At 44.1% G+C, this 19,677-nt stretch overlaps 1 protein-coding gene across 5 annotated transcripts in view; it reads right to left on the reverse strand.

Moving 5' to 3' along the window:
- The window catches only part of CLGN (calmegin), a 414,476-nt gene that overhangs the window by 202,756 nt on the left and 192,043 nt on the right, over positions 1-19,677 (reverse strand). For all 5 annotated transcript variants that reach the window (XM_033939634.1, XM_033939605.1, XM_033939625.1 and 2 more), the window contains one exon: positions 19,109-19,190. In XM_033939634.1, coding sequence (XP_033795525.1) covers positions 19,109-19,190 — 82 coding nt within the window. The remainder of the gene's footprint in view (positions 1-19,108; positions 19,191-19,677) is intronic.

Genomic DNA, 19,677 nt, shown 5'->3' on the forward strand with positions numbered 1-19,677 from the left:
TCATTGGTAAGGCCCCACTATGGGAGTATTGTGTTCAGTTTTGGAGACCGTATCTGGCGAAGGATGCAAGAAGACTTGAGGCAGTCCAGAGGAGGGCGACAAAAATGATAGGAGGCTTGCGCCAGAAGACGTATGAGGAGAGGACTGGAAGCCCTGAATATGTATACCTTAGAGGAAAGGAGAGACAGGGGAGATATGATTCAGACGTTCAAATACTTGAAGAGTTATTAACGTAGAACAAATCTTTTCCAGAGAAAGGAAAATGGTAAAACCAGAGGGCCATAATTTGAGGTTGAGGGGTGGTAGATTCAGGGGCAATGTTAGGAAATTCTACTTTACGGATAGGGTAGTGGATGCCTGGAATGCGATCCCAGAGAGAGTGGTGGAGAGTAAACTGTGACTGAGTTCAAAGAAGCTTGAGATTAACACAGAGGATTTAGAATCAGAAAATAATATTAAATATTGAACTAAGGCCAGTTACTGGGCAGACTTGCACGGTCTATGTCTGTATATGGCCATTTGGTGGAGGATGGGTTGGGAGGGCTTCAATGGCTGGGAGGGTATAGATGGGCTGGAGTAAGTCTTAACAGAGATTTCAGCAGTTGGAACACAAGCACAGTACCGGGTAAACCTTTGGATTCTTCCCCAGAAATAGCTAAGAAGAAAAAATTAAAAAATTTAAATTGAATCAGGTTGGGCAGACTGGATGGACCATTTGGGTCTTTATTTGCCGTCATCTACTATGTTACTATGAAGTGTACTCTTGCTTGTATTGGGAGTCAGTGTGAGTCGTGGTATGCCTCTGTGATGTGGTCATATTTTTTTCAATGAGTAGATGAGTCTTAGGGCTGTATTTTGTATTGCTTGTAGTTGCTTTATCATGGCCGCTGGGCAGGGGAGGTATAATATGTTGCAGTAGTCTATTAGACCAAGGATAAGAGATTGTACCAAAAGTTGGAATTGTTTCCTGTCGAAGAATTTTTGAATTTGTCCTAGGTTTCTCATAGTTGCAAATGATGCTTTTATTATTTTGTTGATTTGTGGTTGCATGGTACACCCTCTGTCAATCAGTACTCCAAGAAGTTTTAGCGTGGGTTGAATGGGGTATGAGATCGAGTTTATTACTAGGTTTGTTAAGGTAGGAGTTTTGCTGTTTTCTAGGAGAATGAAGTTTGTTTTTTCAGAGTTAAGATTTAGTTTGTGTTCTGTCATCCATGTTGCTTCTGTTTCGAGTGTTCTGTGTATTGTGCCTGTCATGGTGGGCTTTAGATGGTCAAAGGGGAGGACAATGGACAACTGGAAGACAAAGACACATAATTAATCGAAGACATAGAGAATATCACCATATGGGAGGATGCTGTACTGCTAGGTGACTTAAATTTGCCTGATGTAGACTGGAACACACTTTCAGCAATGACCAGCGGCAGCAGGAGGCTATTAACCTCCATAAAGGGAGCACGATTCAAACAAATGGTATTGGAGCCCACTAGGGCCCAGGTGATCCTGGACCTGGTACTCAATAACGGGGAAAGCGTCTCGGAGGTCTCGGTAGGAGATACGCTAGCCTCCAGCGACCACAACATGGTATAGTTCAACCTCAGGAAAGGTTTCCCTAGATCAAGTACGAAAATAAAGTTACTCAACTTCCGAGGCACTGACTTCGAACGCATGGGAGATTTCGTCCATCGGGCACTGCAGAACCAAGCTGAGAACGATAATGTGGAGGCTATGTGGTCAACCCTGAAATCTACCCTACACGACGCAACAAGCCGTTACATAAAATCAGTAAATAAATAGCAAAGAAACAATAAACCCCAATGGTTCACCACAGAAATCTCGTACCTCGTTAAAGAGAAGAAAAAAACATTTATGTCCTACAAGCAAACGCGGAAAAGGGAAGCCAAACTAGAATATACGGCCAGGTCTACAGCAGTCAAAACAGCAGTTAGGGAGGCCAAACTTCAAGTAGAAGAAACTCTAGCAAAGAACATTAAGAAGGGGGACAAATCCTTCTTCAGGTATATTAGTGACAAGAAAAGGAACACAGACAGGATAGTACGCCTTAGAAAACGGGAATTACGTAGAATCAGACTCCGATAAAGCTGAACTACTGAATGAATACTTCTGCTCAGTCTTCACCTGCGAGGCACCGGGTCACGGTCCATAGTTGCAGGCTAAGCAAAGCACGGAAGACCCGTTTCGGAATTTCGAGTTCACACCTAGCGACGTTTACAGCGAACTGACAAGACTCAAGGTGAACAAAGCCATGGGACCGGACAATCTGCACCCCAGAGTGCTCAGAGAGTTATGTGATGTCCTGGCGGAACCATTATCCGTGCTCTTTAATCTCTCCCTAAGTAAAGGGAAAGTCCCCTTGGACTGGAAAACAGCTAACGTCGTTCCGCTGCACAAAAAGGGCTGCAGGGCAGAGGCTGCGAATTACAGACCGACGAGTCTCACTTCAATAGTGTGTAAACTCATGGAAATACTAATCAAACATAAATTAGACACGATCCTGGACGAGGAGAATCTACGGGACCCCAGTCAACATGGATTCATCAAGGGTAGATCCTGCCAATCCAATCTCATTAGCTTCTTTGACTGGGTAACAAGAAGGCTGGACTTGGGAGAATCCCTGGACGTCGTGTACCTAGACTTCAGTAAAGCTTTTGATAACGTCCCACATCGCAGGCTGTTGAGCAAGATGAAATCGATGGGGTTAGGAGAAATACTAACTGCATGGGCCACTGATTGGCTGAGTGGTAGACTTCAGAGGGTGGTGGTTAACGGTACCATCTCTAAAACATCGGAGGTGACCAGTGGAGTACCACAGGGTTCAGTCTTGGGCCCCCTCCTTTTCAACATATTCATAGGGAATCTGACTCAGGGGCTTCAAGGTAAAATAACATTATTCGCCGATGACGCCAAACTATGTAATATAGTAAGCAGTTGCAATTTACCCGATAGTATGACGCAGGACCTGCTTTTGTTGGAACATTGGTCTTCGACCTGGCAGCTGGGCTTCAATGCTAAGAAATGTAAGGTCATGCACCTCGGCAACAGAAATCCATGCAGAACATACACCTTGAATGGCGAGACCTTAACTAGGTCTTCAACAGAATGAGATTTAGGAGCGATCATTAGTGCAGACATGAAAACTGCCAATCAAGTGGAGAAGGCTTCATCTAAGGCAAGACAGATGTTGGGTTGTATCCGTAGAAGTTTTGTCAGCCGAAAGCCTGAAGTCATAATGCCAATGTACAAATCCATGGTGAGACCTCATCTGGAATACTGTGTGCAATTCTGGAGGACACATTACCATAAAGATTTGCTAAGAGTAGAGTCGGTTCAACGGATGGCCACCAGGATGGTCTCGGGGCTCAAGGATCTCTCATACGAAGAGAGGTTGAACAATTTACGGCTGTATTCTCTCGAAAAACGTAGGGAGAGGGGAGACATGATTGAGATGTTTAAATATATCACCGGACGTATCGAGGTGGAAGAAGATATTTTCTTTCTCAAGGGACCCTTAGCCACAAGAGGGCATCCGCTCAAACTCAGGGGCGGGAAATTTCATGGCGACACCAGGAAGTATTTCTTCACCGAAAGAGTGGTTGATCATTGGAACGAGCTTTCGGTACAGATAATCGAGGCCAACAGCGTGCAAGATTTTAAGAGTAAATGGGATGCCCACGTGGGATCCCTAAGAGGGTAGAGTTAAGAGTTGGGCCATTAGGAGTGGGATCTCTAGGAAAGTAAACCTAGGAGGGTGGGTCAGTTGGGTGGGCAGACTTGATGGGCTATGGCCCTTTTCTGCCATCATTTTCTATGTTTCTATGAGGTTATGTCGTGTTTGTCTAGGTAGGAGCTGAGGGAAGCTATGTATAGGTTGAATAGTGTGGGAGACAGAGGTGATCCCTGGGGAACTCCGCAGGGGTTGGACCATGTTTCTGATTTTTCTTTCTTTGTTTTAACCCTGTAGGTTCTGGATTGTAGGAAGCCTTTAAACCATGAGAGTACCTTGCCTGAGATTCCTATGGAGTCTAGTGTTTGTAGGAGGAGGTCATGGTCTACCAGGTCGAAGGCTGCGGAGAGGTCTAGTTGTATGATCAGGATTTTCTTGTCTGTACTGAGATGTTGTCTAGCTGTGTCCTAGTAGGGTCTCAGTGCTGTAGTTGGTTCTGAAGCCAGTAAGTTCCTCTTATTGTAAACCACCTCGAACTACTATGGCTTTGGCAGTATATAAGAATAAAATTATTATTATTAGAGTCCAAGAGAGGAACTAATGATTGGATCATCCTGAGCTTATAGAAACAGTTTTTTTTACTAGGGCACTAATTTTACTAGGGACAGTAAGTTTATTGTCAATGATAACGCCTAAAATATTTGTAGAATCAGTAGATTTGAGTGGAATGTTATTAATAGATATTGGTGAAGATAATTGTAATTCTTCTTTCCAGGAGAAGAGAACAGTGCTTGTTTTGGTAATGCTTAAAGAGAGCATATTTGAAGTTAGCCAGTCATGAATACTAACTTGGACTTTTCCTCTCTTTATATAGATACGATTTGTAGAGGACTGCTCCAGAACCTTTGCAGTTCACAGAAAGCACAGTTACTTACCGTAACAGGTGTTATCCAGGGACAGCAGGCAAATATTCTCACTGATGGGTGACGTCACCGACGGAGCCCCGGTACGGACACTTCAAGAACTTGAAAAAAAGTTCTTGACACCTGCACCGCATATGCGCGAGTGCCTTCCTGCCTGACGTAGGCGTGGGGTCCCTCAGTTAAGATAAGCCAGCTAAGAAGCCAACCCAGGGAGGTGAGTGGGTTGTCAGAATATCTGCCTGCTGTCCCTGGATAACACCTGTTACGGTAAGTAACTGTGCTTTATCCCAGAACAAGCAGGCAGCATATTCTTACTGATGGGTGACCTCCAAGCTAACAGAGATGGGTTGGTGGGAGAATTGTCCAAAGAAATACAATTGGAAAACATAATGGCCGAAGTGCCCATCCCATCTGGAGAAAAAAAACAGACAATAGTGGGAAGTAAAGGAATGAACTGAGGACCAGGTGGCAGCTGTACAGAACTCGAACTTAGGACTGGGACAAGATATCCCCGTGCCAGGCCAGTCTGAGTAAAGAAGAACGAGAGGGAGACAATCAGCCAAGTGAAAATTGTTCCCATGAATATAGGATATCCAAACTGAGTTGAATGAAAAGAAAAGGTTGGGATAAAATCACTACAGCTTCGACCTGCGTAACAAGGAGAACAAAAAACCGCTTATAGGACAAAACATATAAAGCCAGAATCCTTGTAGGAAAAACGAGGTGCAGGAAACAACACAGACAGAACTGAGTGAAATGAAAATAGCAGAAGATACTGTGGACATGAAGAGGTGAGAGACATATGGAAAAAACATTTTCCAGGTAATAAACTCAAGTGGAGTTGACGCCATTGTTACAAATGTTAGCATCAACAACCAGGAAAGAACCACAGGATTAGTCCAGACGACAGAAGAAGGAATGAGGTGTGGTTACAGACATGAAAAAAACCCTGTCATGAGCCTGGGAACCAGAGAAGAAATCAGAAAGAGGTTGCTCCTCGACAGATCAAGGGAAAAAAAATGCAATAGCATTGAAAAGAAGTCTGAGAGCTATAGACATGAGACTAGAATCAAACAAAGAAAAAATACCACCGGTTAGGAAAGTGGAAACAGGCAGAGAAAAAGATACCAGGAAAGAAAACGAAACCACTTTTGATATCAACAAGGGCGAGTGGCTGGTGTCCTGGCAGAAATCAACAACCGGGCTGAGAAAGATGTAATGAAACGGATGCAGCCCAAAGAAAAAACCAATGAAGATTGGAAGAAATCAAAAGATTCCTGAGTTGGAGTGAACCGAGCAGGAAAATGAGAAGAAGAAAGGGCTCCGAAAATGTGAGTGGACGAAGAAGGGAGAACCCATGTTGACTGGGTCACCATACATCATGGTCGTAACAGCTCTCGTGAGCTTGATGAAAAAACTCAACAGGAGAAGAAGCGAAGAGAATGCATATAAAAATATGCTCGCCCAATCCAGAAGAAAAAAAAATGTTAGATGAAGAAAAATCCTGGAGTAAAAGGAATAAAAGAATCCTGCTGAAATTGGCTGCTAGAAAATTCAGGTCCCCATGAATAGCAGCCTGACATAACAGGAGAAAGCCCTAGACTCCTTGCTCAATTACATGTAGTGTAAAACCCCTGAATTGACTGTGCAAGGAAGGATGACTTGAGGACAGAGTAGATGATGAAAATCATGAGGTCCTAAAAATATCATTAGAAAAAATTAGGAAAAAAATGGGTTTAATCTGATGCCTGGCAGTCTAAAGACCCTCAGGCTGTAGAATGCCCATATGAACCCCCCAAGCAGAAATTAGATGCAGCAAGCATGAAGACTAGGCAAGGAGGTAAAAAATAGAAAAGGGAACCTCTGTAGAGACTAGAGGAGATCAAACATATACAAGCTTGAGAGACAAGCCCTCGTCTGGTACCACTGGAAAACAAAAGACCACTGAGGAGTACAAGAATGTAGTCTGACCCGTGGCATAACAGAAACAGGAGAATGTCTGTTGTTCAAAAGAAACAACATGTGTAAGATTGAAACAATCTGAAAAAAGAAACACTCTCAGAAGAGTGGAGTCAAGAAGTACCCCAAAGAAAAACAGGCATGAATACGGGTACGGAAAATGAAAAGCTAAAGAAAATGAGATGAGTGAGAAAAACGTCTGAACCATCTCTCAGTGAAAAAACAACCAGGTAAAAAACTGGATGTTCAAAAAAATTGAAAAACAAGAAGGCCCTGTAATCGAATAAATGTGGCCAGCACAATCAGACAGTTCTTAACTAAAATTGTATCTAATACATATTGGTTATGCACCCCCCTTAAATCCTACATAATATAATTATCACCATAAAAACCATCTTCAGAAAAGCAAATTTGGAAGAAGAGTGTCAATTTAAAAGTTGGCGGCCAACACATAAACAACCTGCGCTATGCAGATGATACTATGCCCATCACCAACAACAAAGATGACATGCTATATCTACTGAGAAAAGTCAAAACCAAAAGTCATAACATGGGATTAGAACTGGTTGGGGAATCACCTGGAGTGCTCATTTAAATATTAATGACCTTGTTGTAATACATTTGCATGGCAGAATCTGAGACTGCTAAGAAGCTAGGAAAAGACTATGGTAAGCTGTTTTGATAATGTGCCACTAAAATACATGAACACTAAATTGGCTGGAACCAGTTTAGCAACCACGATAAAAAGTTTTGAGAATCTTCCCCTTTGTTAGGTCCTAGCTCATGCTCGATGTACCACCACCTCTGGCAGGAAACAGTTCTTTCCTCTCCCCAATTCTTTATTCATTTTAAAAAACTTACAATAAGTGTAACATCATTTACATCATTTCAAACTCCAATACAACACTTAATATTCTATTAAATTCCATATCAGAATTTATCCCCCCTCCCCCCCTAGTTAATTACATTCTTTAAATTCAATAAAACCTATCATAAACCTCATTCTAATATACCTTATTTAATATTCAAACCATAGATCTCCCTCCCCTCCCCCCATCTTGGATGTGCATTTTTAAGGGGAAATATAATATTCAATCATTACAATATTTTGTTAATGGCTCCCAAATTTCTTAATTTTTTTAAAATTCCCCTGCTGTGTGGCTATTATCCTTTCCATTTTATAAATGTGACATAAAAAGGTTCCACCAGAAATTGTAATTCAGTCTTTCCCAATTTTTCCAGTTACTCGTAATCTGTTGTATGGCAACCCCTGTCTTAAGTAAAAGCCTGTTATTTTTAGATATTTGACTCTTTGCCCTCATTGACATGCCAAAACAGTACAGTAGTATCATACGATAATGCCACTGGATTCTCCAACATACAATTTATTTGACCCCTTATTGATTTCCAAAAAGCAAGAATCATTGGACAATAGAATATCAAATGATCTAATGTTCCAGCTTCGAGATGACAGTGCCAACATCTATTAGATTTAGAGCTATCCAATTTCTGTAAACGAACTGGGGTCCAAAACGCTCTATGTAAAAGAAAAAAAAACAAACAAGTTTGTCTCATAGATGCAGATACTGTACATCTCATCCTCCAAGACCAAATTCGTGGCCATTGAGACGCATTAATTTGATGCTTAATCTCAATGCTCCAAATATCCCAAAGACCAGTTTTTTATTAAAAAATCCCAGATATTAATTTATACCACTGAGCGGCCTAATGTCACAGAAAGTCCACCTGAAAACACAAGAATGGCAAGCTATACTAATAACTAAGACTTTTCCATTCAGGGAATCCTACCTGAATGGCCTGCTTCAATTGCAACCATTTATAATTTTGTGAAACACATTTCAAATTTGACATATTGTAATCACAAAATAGGAAACAAAATTATTTTTTTCTACCTTTTGTTGTCTGGTCATTGTTTATTGGCATTTAAAGACCACTGTTCAATACATCATAGCAGTTTACATAGTACAAAACAAAAGGAAAAGAACTCCATCATCAATAGAAAAGTAAAACTATAATTCAGAAAAAACAATGAATTACAGAGTAACATTCTAATTAAAATAAAAAACAGAATTATAAAAAATATAAAACAGCAACTGCAAATCTCTCCCTCATTGTTCGTACCAATATGAAACTAAATCTCTTCTGATGGAAAAAGGACCAATCAAGGAAATGCTAATCCAAAAAGATAAGTTTTTAACAAACTTCTAAATTTAATTTCAGTGGCAAAGAATTCCATAGATAGGGTACAGAAGCAAAAAAAGCAGATTTACTTGTGGAGGTTAATTATTCAAATCATGTTGGTTCCAGGTTCTAGATTTTTGGTTGTCTTCTGTTAACTCACATGGTCTCCTGCCCATTTGACATATTCTTCTTTCTCCATGCTCAACCATCCATCTTCCGTCTCTGTACCTTCCCTTTCACTGCCATATCCAACATTTCTGTTTCTTTCTCATTGTCTTCCATCTCTCTCCCTCTTTCCAAGTGGCTCTCTGCCTCCTTCCCTCCCTCCCCCCCTAAAAATAAAATCAGGTATCTCTCCTTCCTTTCTTCTTCCCTCTCCCCTGAAGTCGAGTCTTCTCTCTCCTACCTTCCCTCCCCAGCTGTTGCTCTCTCTCCCCTCATTCCATCCCCATAGGCCCCTCCCACACTCATACTTTCCCAGCCAGCAGTGCTTTGCTTTACACACTAGCACTGCTGGTTGGCCGATTCATCTCCTCTCTATGACAGTCTGTCATAGAGACGAGACAAAGTGCCAGCCAACCAGCTAGAAATGCTAACGTATAAGGCAAAGCATTGCCTGCTGGGAAGCTAGGTGTGTGGAAGGAGGGCCACAGGGGAGGGAATGAAGAAAAACAGAAGGACACAATTTGGGGGGAGCCATGGCTCCTGTGTCCCACCATTCCGATGACTATGTCTGCAGCTACCAGCCCCCTAGTTCTCTGCGTGTGGCTCTGCCCAGCCCAGAGAGTTGTGTTTTTTGGTGCTGCTCATAGCTGCCTACCTCAGATTAGAGGGGGATTAGCTGCTAGAGCTGATGATCAGCTTTTCAAAGTGGCTCCCTAGAAGGAGAAAACTCTAATCTTACAGCTGTCTCCTCTGCACCATCACTCCAATAGTGGTCCTGTTGCTGCTGCAATAAAGAAGGAGCTGAGATCTGGCAACTGAATCGGTGAGGCCAATTAAAAAAAACAACACAAATCAATTCAAATTGATTCAGCCATACTGAATTGGTGAATTAATTTGAATTGAGAATCAGGCAGTTCTAGTGTTTGGAGAAGAAATGCCCACCATCAGATCGGGAGGGGGGAGTTACCATACACTTAAAACTGCCCCCCTCCCCAGTTTTTTTTCTCCAAAAAAGGGGGAAAACTTATCTCTGTTTATACTGAAATTATTTGAGTATACTGTATACAGTATATGTTGAAATACCCATATTGGGGGGGGGGGGGGGAATTGAGGAGGGAAGGAATCTGAGGTGATGGTTGTACCTTTTAGATTGTTATTTTTTTTTTTTCAGAGCCAAGCAGTGAATTGTGGCCTAATGGCAATTTTGACCTGACCTGTATACCAAGCCCCATGAAAACTTCAAACTTGAAAATAACCACACACCAAGTTAAGCTGCTAACAAGGGAAAAATAGCTCATACAACAAAACGAGTTATATTGTGAGAAAACAGTTACAAGGCAAGCTCCACTGACTCATCTTGACTAGCTCCACAAAAGACAAAAACCCAGTAGGATGCATGCAACAGTGGTAGGCAGGAAGTAGCATTCATGTGTAACGAGATCAACTGAAAAGATTTCACTACGTGTTGATATTTTCACATGCAGGAACTTGCTGTTCACCTAGTCCTCAGAGAACCTTGTTGCAGTAATCCAAGTAGGAGACAGCCACTACCTGCATCATTTGCTGCATATCAGTGAAACCCAAAAGGAATCCGTTTAACCAGCGTTTCTAACTATTTGAAACATTCAATCCTCGACAGGGAGACCAGATTCAAAGATCATTTGAACTACAAATGATATTTCAAAGAGGTAATTTTACCCCACATATATAAATGCCATCATGTGGAGGTTAATTTCTTTGCACACCCACCCATAAAAGCTCAGACTTATTTGAACTACTATCCAACCAGCTCAGACTTATTGAGCTACTATCCAACCAAAAATGGATCTCATAATGCTGCCCTTAATGTTGTTAGGGAAAGCCTCCCTTTAAAATTGCCACTAGGCAGGAGTGCAGGAAGACGGCTCCTGCTCACCGCTGGACCACCAGGGAGGTAAAAGAAGTAACAGTCGGCCGAACAGGAGACAGTAGGGATCCCTCCTGTCTCTGCCCAACATTGGACCACCAAGTCTTACAGCAGGCCTGGCGGAGGCCTACAACAGGTCCAGGAGGGAGGTGGGTGGGTGCTGACCTAAATATAAGCCAAGAGCCCCATTTTTGAGACATTATTTTAGTCCCCAAATCTCAGCTTATATTTGAGAATATGCGGTAATTTACATATTTTTTCAACACACTCTCTCTATGAAATAAGGTTTCTCATGTAAAAGATGCATGGGATGGTAGCATAGAAAGCATAGTTACTTACCATAACAGGGGTTATCCAGGGACAGCAGGCAGCTATTCTCACATATGGGTGACGTCATCGACGGAGCCCGGATGCGGACGCCTCACAAGCAGACTTGCTTGAAGAAACTCGAAGTTTCGAGTCGCTCGCACCGCGCATGCGCAAGTGCTTTCCCACCCGCGCAGGGCGCGTCTCCTCAGTTCAGATAGCTAGCAGAGAAGCCAACCATGGGAAGTGGGTGGGTTGTGAGAATAGCTGCCTGCTGTCCCTAGATAACACCTGTTTCGGTAAGTAACTGTGCTTTATCCCAGGACAAGCAGGCAGGTATTCTCACATATGGGTGACCTCCAAGCTAACCAGAATGGGATGGTGGGAGTGTTGGCAATTTAGGAGAATAAATTTTGTAATACTGTTTGGCCAAACTGTCCATCCCGTCTGGAGAAAGTATCCAGACAATAGTGAGAACTGAAGGTATGAACCGAGGACCAAGTAGCAGCTCTACAAATTTCCTCAGTAGGTGTAGATCTGAGGAAAGCTACTGAAGCTGCCATTGCTCTGACTTTATGGGCTGTGACTTTACTATGAAGGAGTAATCCAGCATGGGCATAGCAGAAAGAGATACAAGTCGCCATCCAGTTGGAGATGGTACGCTTAGAAATAGAATGGCCCAATTTATTTGGATTGAAGGAAACAAAAAGTTGAGCAGTTCTGTGTGGTTTGGTGCGCTCCAAGTAGAAGGCCAAAGCACGTTTACAGTCCAGAGTATGAAGAGCTAATTCTCCAGGATGAGAATGAAGCTTTGGAAAAAATACTGGAAGGATGATGGATTGGTTGAGATGAAATTCCGAGACCATTTTAGGTAAGAATTTTGGATAAGTACGAAGAACCACCTTGTCATGATGGAACACAGTGAATGGTGGGTCAGTAACTAAAGATAGCAGCTCACTGACTCGTTGAGCAGAAGTGAGGGCAATGAGAAACACCACTTTCCAAGTGAGATACTTTAGATGAGCCTTATCAATTGGTTCAAATGGAGGCTCCATGAGTTGAGTAAGGACAACATTGAGGTCCCAAACCAAAGGAGGTGGTTTGAGAGGAGGTTACATAGAAACATAGAAAGTGACGGCAGAAAAAGGCCGAGGCCCATCGAGTCTGCCCACACCGCTGACCCACCCCCCCTATTTAATCACTCTCTGATGACCTTTCCCTCCTAGAGATCCGACATGAGCATCCCATCTGTTCTTAAAATCCGACACGCTGCTGGCCTCGATCACCTGCACTGGGAGCTTGTTCCAGCTGTCAACCACTCTTTCGGTGAAGAAGTATTTCCTGGTGTCGCCATGAAACTTCCCGCCCTTTATTTTCAGCGGGTGTCCTCTTGTGGCGGAGGGTCCTTTAAGAAGGAAAATATCATCTTCTCCCTCGATACGACCAGTGACATACTTAAACGTCTCAATCATGTCTCCTCTCTCCCTGCGTTCTTCGAGAGAGTATAGCTGCAATTCGTTCAGTCTTTCTTCGTATGATAGATCTTTAAGCCCCGAGACCATCCTGGTGGCCATCCGCTGTACCGACTCGACTCTCAGTACATCTTTACGGTAATGTGGCCTCCAGAATTGTACGCAGTACTCCAGATGAGGCCTCACCATGGTTCTGTACAAGGGCATTAGGACGTCGGGCTTCCGACTAACAAAGCTTCTCCGGATACAACCCAACATTTGCCTAGCCCTGGATGAGGCCTTCTCCACTTGATTGGCCGTTTTCATGTCTTCACTGATGATCACCCCCAAATCCCGTTCTGCTGTAGTCCTTGCTAAGGTTTTACCATTTAATGTGTACGTTCTGCACGGATTATTGTTGCCCAGGTGCATGACCTTGCATTTGTTAGCGTTGAAGCTAAGCTGCCAGGTCGAGGACCAATGTTCCAATAAAACCAGGTCTTGCGTCATGCTGTCGGACAGACTGCCGTTACCCACAATGTTACATAGTTTGGCATCATCGGCGAATAATGCTATTTTACCTTGAAGCCCCTGAGTCATGTCTCTTACGAATATGTTGAAAAGGATCGGGCCCAAGACCGAGCCCTGCGGCACCCCACTGGTCACTTCCGTCGTTTTAGAGATGGTACCATTAACCACCACCCTCTGAGTTCTTCCACTCAGCCAATCGTGGACCCATGCTGTAAATGTTTCACCTAATCCCATTGATTTCATCTTGCCCAATAGCCTGCGGTGGGGGACGCTATCAAAGGCTTTGCTGAAGTCCAAGTACACGACGTCCAGGGATTCTCCCATATCTAGTTTCCTTGTTACCCAGTCAAAGAAACTAATGAGATTGGATTGACAGGACCTACCCTTGGTGAATCCATGTTGGTGGGGATCGCGTAGTTCCTCCTCGTCTAGTATCATGTCTAATTTGCGTTTGATGAGTGTTTCCATGAGTTTACTCACTACCGATGTGAGACTTACCGGTCTGTAATTCGTAGCCTCTGTCCTACAACCCTTTTTGTGCAGAGGAACGACGTTAGCTGTTTTCCAGTCCAAGGGCACTATTCCCGTGCTCAGGGACAGATTGAAGAGTATTGATAACGGCTCCGCTAGGACGTCCCTGAGCTCTCTGAGCACCCTGGGATGTAGATTGTCCGGCCCCATTGCTTTGTTCACCTTGAGTCTTGATAATTCGTCGTAGACGTCTCCGGAAGTAAACTCTAAATCCCGAAACGGATCTTCTGAACTTTGCTTTACCTGCGACTGTGGACCTGACCCCGGTGCCTCACATGTGAAAACAGAGCAAAAATATTCATTTAGTAGTTCGGCTTTGTCTGAATCTGATTCTACATATTTCCCATCTGATTTCCTAAGGCGCACTATCCCATCAGTGTTTCTTTTTCTGTCACTAATATACCTGAAGAAGGATTTGTCGCCCTTCTTAATGTTCCTTGCTAGGTTTACCTCAGCTTGATGCTTGGCCTCTCTGACTGCCGCTTTCACCGCTGCAGCTTTGGCCATGTATTCCAATTTAGCCTCTCTTGTCTCTGAATGTTTGTAAGAAATGAATGCTGATTTCTTTTCATGAATCTGGAAACCACTGGATGAGCAGAGAGGGGTTTCCCTTCAATAGGCTGATGAAAAGCCGCAATTGCACTGAGATGGACACGTATAGAAGTAGGCTTGAGGCCAGAATTGGATAAGTGCAAAAGATAGTCCAAAACAGAAGATAAGGAGGAATGCTGAGGCTCCTTATGATGGGAAAAAACACCATGTAGACATTCTAGTCCATTTTTGTTGATAGCATTGCCAAGTTGTAAGCTTTCTAGAAGCTTCTAAATGTCTCTTACAGATTAAGAAAACTGAAGAGGGGTTATGTTGAGAGGTACCAGGCTGTCAGGTGTAGAGACTGCAGGTTGGGATGAAGCAGAGATCCTTGACTCTGTGTAAGCAGAGAAGGAAAAACTGGTAGAAGGTATGGCTCCCTGCTGTTGAGTTGAAGTAGAAGGGAGTACAAGGGTTGTCTCGGCCACTGAGGAGCAATTAGAATCATGGTGGCATGATCGTTCTTCAATTTGACCAGAGTCATGAGAATGAGAGGGAATGGAGGAAATGCGTAGAGGAAAAGATTCGTCCATTCCAGAAGAAAAGCTTCTGCCTCGAGGCAGTGAGGAGAGTATATCCTGAGCAGTTTGTAGTTGTGGGGAGCTGCAAAGAGGTCTATCTGTGGCGTTCCCTACTGTGAAAAAATGTGATGAAGAGGCGAGGAATGGAGAGTCCATTCGTGAGGTTGCAGGAGACGACTCAAGTTGTCTGACAAGCAATTCTTTGCCCCTTGAATGTAGACAGCTTTGAGGAAGGTGTTGTGGCGGATTGCCCAGTCCCAAATCTTCTGAGCTTCATGACAAAGGGAGGCAGACCCTATCCCTCCTTGTTTGTTGACATAATACATGGCGACTTGGTTGTCCGTTCGAACGAGGATTACTGTGTCGTGAAGTAGATGTTGAAAAGCATAGAGAGCTTTGAGGATCACTCTGAGTTCCAACTGATTGATATGACACTGACGATCCGTACTGGTCCAGAGGCCTTGAGTATGGAGACCATCGAGATAAGCGCCCCAAGCATAGGTCAAAGAGTCTGTCGTGAGGATCTTCTGATGAGGGGGCGGTTGAAAAAGCAAGCCTCTGGAAAGATTGGAAGAGAGCGTCCACCAACGGAGAGAATTCTTCAAGGAAGGAGTGACTGAAATATGTCGAGAAGGAGGGTCGCAAACTTGCGTCCATTGAGATGCCAGTGTCCACTGAGGAATTCTGAGGTGAAGTCTGGCAAAAGAGTCACGTGTACTGTAGAGGCCATAAGACCCAGAAGTACCATCATGTGTCTCGCTGAGATGGAAGAGCGGGAAGACACTGTGTGACAGATTTGAAGAAGAGCTTCCAAACGTTGTTGTGGAAGGAATGCTCTGAGTTGCACAGTGTCCAGAATAGCTCCAATGAATTGTAGAGTCTGAGAGGGCTGAAGTTGAGATTTGGGAAAGTTGATTTCGAATCCCAAACTTTGTAGGAAACAGGTAGTCCGTTGGGTCGCTACAATAACCCCTTGAGATGGGGAATCTGATGAGCCATGCGTCGAGGTAGGGAAATACCTGAAGACCATGATTCCTTAGAATTGCTGCTACCACTACCAGGCACTTGGTGAACACTCTGGGAGACGAGGCCAGGCCGAAGGGCAGTACTCTGTATTGATAGCGCAGATTTCCCACCTGAAATCTGAGGTATTAATGGGAGGTCGGATGAATGGGAATATGAGTGTAGGCCTCCTTGAAATCCAGAGAGCATAACCAGTCGTTCTGCTCGAGAAGGGGATAAAGGGATGCCAGGGACAACATTCAAAACTTTTCTTTAACTAGAAATTTGTTGAGTGCCCTGAGATCCAGAATGGGTCGCAGATTGCCCGTCTTCTTCGGAACAAGGAAGTAATGGGAGTAAAACCCCTTGTTCTGCTGTTCCAAGGGAACTGGTTCGATGGCATGGAGACGAAGCAGAGCTTGAGCTTCCTGAAGAAGGGCGGTCTGGGATGGATTGGAAGGATACTCTCTTGGAGGAAGCTCTGGTGGAACCTGAGAGAAATGAAGAGCATATCCTTCCCTGATGATGGTAAGCACCCAGAGGTCGGATGTAATTATCGTCCATCAGTTGTAAAAATGATGGAGACGACCTCCTATAGGGGGAAAAGGAGACAGAGACAGAACGGTGGAGGTTATGCTCTGTTGTAAACAGTCAAAAAGGTTGAGAAGCCTTAGGTGCAGCAGAAGGTTGGGGTTTCTGTTGCTTCTGAGGTGGTTGTATTTTCAGAGAAGGGCAAGTATAAGGAGCCGGCTTTGAGCAAAACGCCTTTGATAGATAAGAGCAGGGCGTGCAGGTTTGGCAGGAGCTGGCTTTGGTTTAGATCTGACTATAGAAGCAAATGATTTCTCATGGACAGATCATTTCTTTGTGGCTGCCTCGATGGATTCATCAAATAGGTTGTTGTCCTGACAAAGAATGTTAGCTAAGCGGTCTTGAAGGTTAGGGTCCATGTCAATGGTACGAAGCCAGGCAAGACGACGCATAGCCACAGAGCAAGCAGCTGCTCGGGCAGATAACTCGAACGCATCATAAGATGATTGGAAGAGAAGCAGACGTAATTGAGAGAAAGAAGCAATGACTTCTTGAAACTCAAAATGCATTTAGGTATCCAAATAATCTAAAAACTTTGGTAGAAGAGAAAAAAGAAATTCAAAATAAGTGATGAAATAAACATTATAATTGAGGACTTTAGAGGTCATCATAGCATTCTGATAGATGCGACGTCCAAATTTGTCCATAGTTTTCCCTCCCTTCCAGGAGGAACTGTGGCATAGACCTTGGAAGGATGGGATCTCTTCCAAGAGGATTCAACAAGCAGGGATTGATGAGATAACTTTGAGTTGTCAAACCCTTTGCAATGCACAGTTTTATACCTAGAGTCCAATTTTCCTGGAACAGCTGGTATGGAAAAAAGTGTTTCCATGCAATGACCAAAAGTCTGATTCAAAAGCTTATGAAGTGGAAGCTTAAGACACTCTGCCGGAGGTTGAGGAAGATGCATGACTTCGAGATACTCCTTAGAATATTTGGAGCCAGTATCCAATTGAACATCCAAGTCTACTGCCATCTGTCGCAGGAAAGATGAGAAAGATAGCTGATCTGCCAATGCTTTGTCTCGAGAAGGACTCGAGGACGTCGAGGCAGCCTGTGTCGAAGAAGAAGCTTCGGCATGGAAAAAGACATCAAAAGGAACCTGGTGACTTGGACGAGGCAATCGAGACCGTAACATCTTCGAGGTCTGGCATCGGAGACCTCGAATGAGGAGTCGGTTGTGTGGTCGAGGTTGGAGTAGATCGAGGCTTCGAGGAAGATGGTCTGTCCTTCTAAGAAGAACGATGCCTGGAAGGATGCCTCAATGAAAGCATCGAATGGTGGTGAGAACTGTGTCTGGAACCAGATCTCGAGAATCGAGGATATTTCGCCTCGGAGACGTAAGCAGCCGATGTCGATGTATGAATAGGGCTAGAGGCTGTAGATCGAAGCTCGAGAGGCTTGGTGGAGGAACTTCGATGCACTCTCAAAGACTCTGCTTCTTGTTTAGAGTGTGAGGATTCTCGTCGAGGCACTCGCAAAGAATCTGCTCCTTGCTGTTCGTGCTTGGATAGCAGACCAGATACACGCAGAGACTCTGCTCCCTGCAAAGAGTGTGGAAGCTCAGACTGGGGCAAAGGAAGCGGCTCGACCTCGTGGGAGTCTGCTGAATGCCCAGGCTGGATAAGAGGAAGCAGTTTAGGTCCCATGTTAGTAAGGAACTGAATAAATTGCTTCTCTAACATGGTCTGGAAAGAAGCCAGCAAGGATGGATCTGCGTCTGAAACCGGACCACCTGCTTTGGCTGGAGGTTCCTTCGAGGTAGTGTGAGTGTGTTTTGACTTAGAAGGCTTGGACATTTTAATCACCACTGGTGAAACCGATTGCTGAGCTATCTGACCTGAGGATACAGGGGAAGATACAGCAGATGACATCGAAGCAAGAGCCGCTGCAAATGACGAGGGTAGATGAGGCTCGAGGTGGAAGCAGTAGGCGCAGACGGTGCCTCGATGGAAGTCGAGGCCGAAGACGCTTTCGAAGTCGAGGGATCAGTAGGAGACTCCATGTCAAAAAGCTTGTCCACCAGTACGCAAAAACGCTTGAAAGCACGAGGCTGAAGTGTTTGGCAAGGCAGGCACGACCTAGGATGATGTTTCGGCCCAAGGCACTTGAGGCAGCGTTCGTGAGGGTCCGTGAGAGAGATCGCACGCTGACATTTGCTACACCTCTTAAAGCCTGTAGCAGGCCGGGACATAGACGGAAAAATAGCCGCCGCAAAGTCGAAGCCCTCGGTCTGCGGCCGAGCGGCCTGTCCCAGAAAACAAACGGAAGAAGAAAAAAAATTTTTTTTTTAACCAAAATAAAAGAAATAAAATAAAACAGCGACTCGTGAAGAAAAAAACACAAACCGCGGTTGAGAGAAGGCACAAAGTGACCGAAATTAAATGCAGAGAGTCAAAGACCGACTTCTCGGCTCCACGGAAAATGAGAACTGAGGAGAGGCGCCCTGTGCTGGGCAGGAAGGCACTCGCGCATGCGCGGTGCAGGCGACTCGAAACTTCGAGTTTCTTCAAGCAAGTCTGCTTGTGAGGCATCCGCATCCGGGCTCCGTCGATGACGTCACCCATATGCGAGAATACCTGCCTGCTAGTCCTGGGATAATGCTGCTTTCATCTGTGTTTTGTCAGATAATTGTGACTTGGATTGCCTCCATGAAGACGGGATTCTGGGCTAGATGGACTATTGGTCTGACCTAGTAAGGCTATTATGTTCTTAAAATGCACAAATACTGAAAAAGGACATACCAGATCCAAATTGTCACTGTTAGATAGAAGTTTAACATATGCTCCACCACAATCAATACCATCTTGAAAATTGACTTCATATCTGCATAGAGGAAAAATTGAATACTAAAACTTAAATTCAAGCCTTTATTTCAGATTTTAGATTATGGAACATTTCGCTATAGAAGCACGTTCATTTAAAGTTACAGCTTCAAAATCCATTCTACTAATTATCCGCTATAATAATTCCCTTAGCGCGCATGCGCACTTCAAACCTGGTGGGTCCATGCGTCCATAGCTCTGTGGCCAGCAGAATGTTAAAGAGTGCGGCATGTGGACATTCGGAGCGCATGCGCATGGACGTCAGTGTTCTCCCTAGCGCCTTTCAGCCGGGCGCCCCGCCCGGCTAGATTAGGTGAGTGCCCGGCTGTCATCTTGGCAGCAAATTCGCCTCCACCTGACTTTTTTTTTTTTTTTTTTTTTTTAAGCGCCAGAAAAAGGGTTTTCAGCTTTACTTTTTTTAAACAATTTTCCTACTGCTGGTCGATTTTTACAGTCGCAGTTGGAGACAGAGGCTGCAGGCTCATTAT

This window comes from Geotrypetes seraphini, chromosome 1 (assembly GCF_902459505.1).
Source record: "Geotrypetes seraphini chromosome 1, aGeoSer1.1, whole genome shotgun sequence".
Classification (NCBI taxonomy): Eukaryota; Metazoa; Chordata; class Amphibia; order Gymnophiona; family Dermophiidae; genus Geotrypetes; species Geotrypetes seraphini.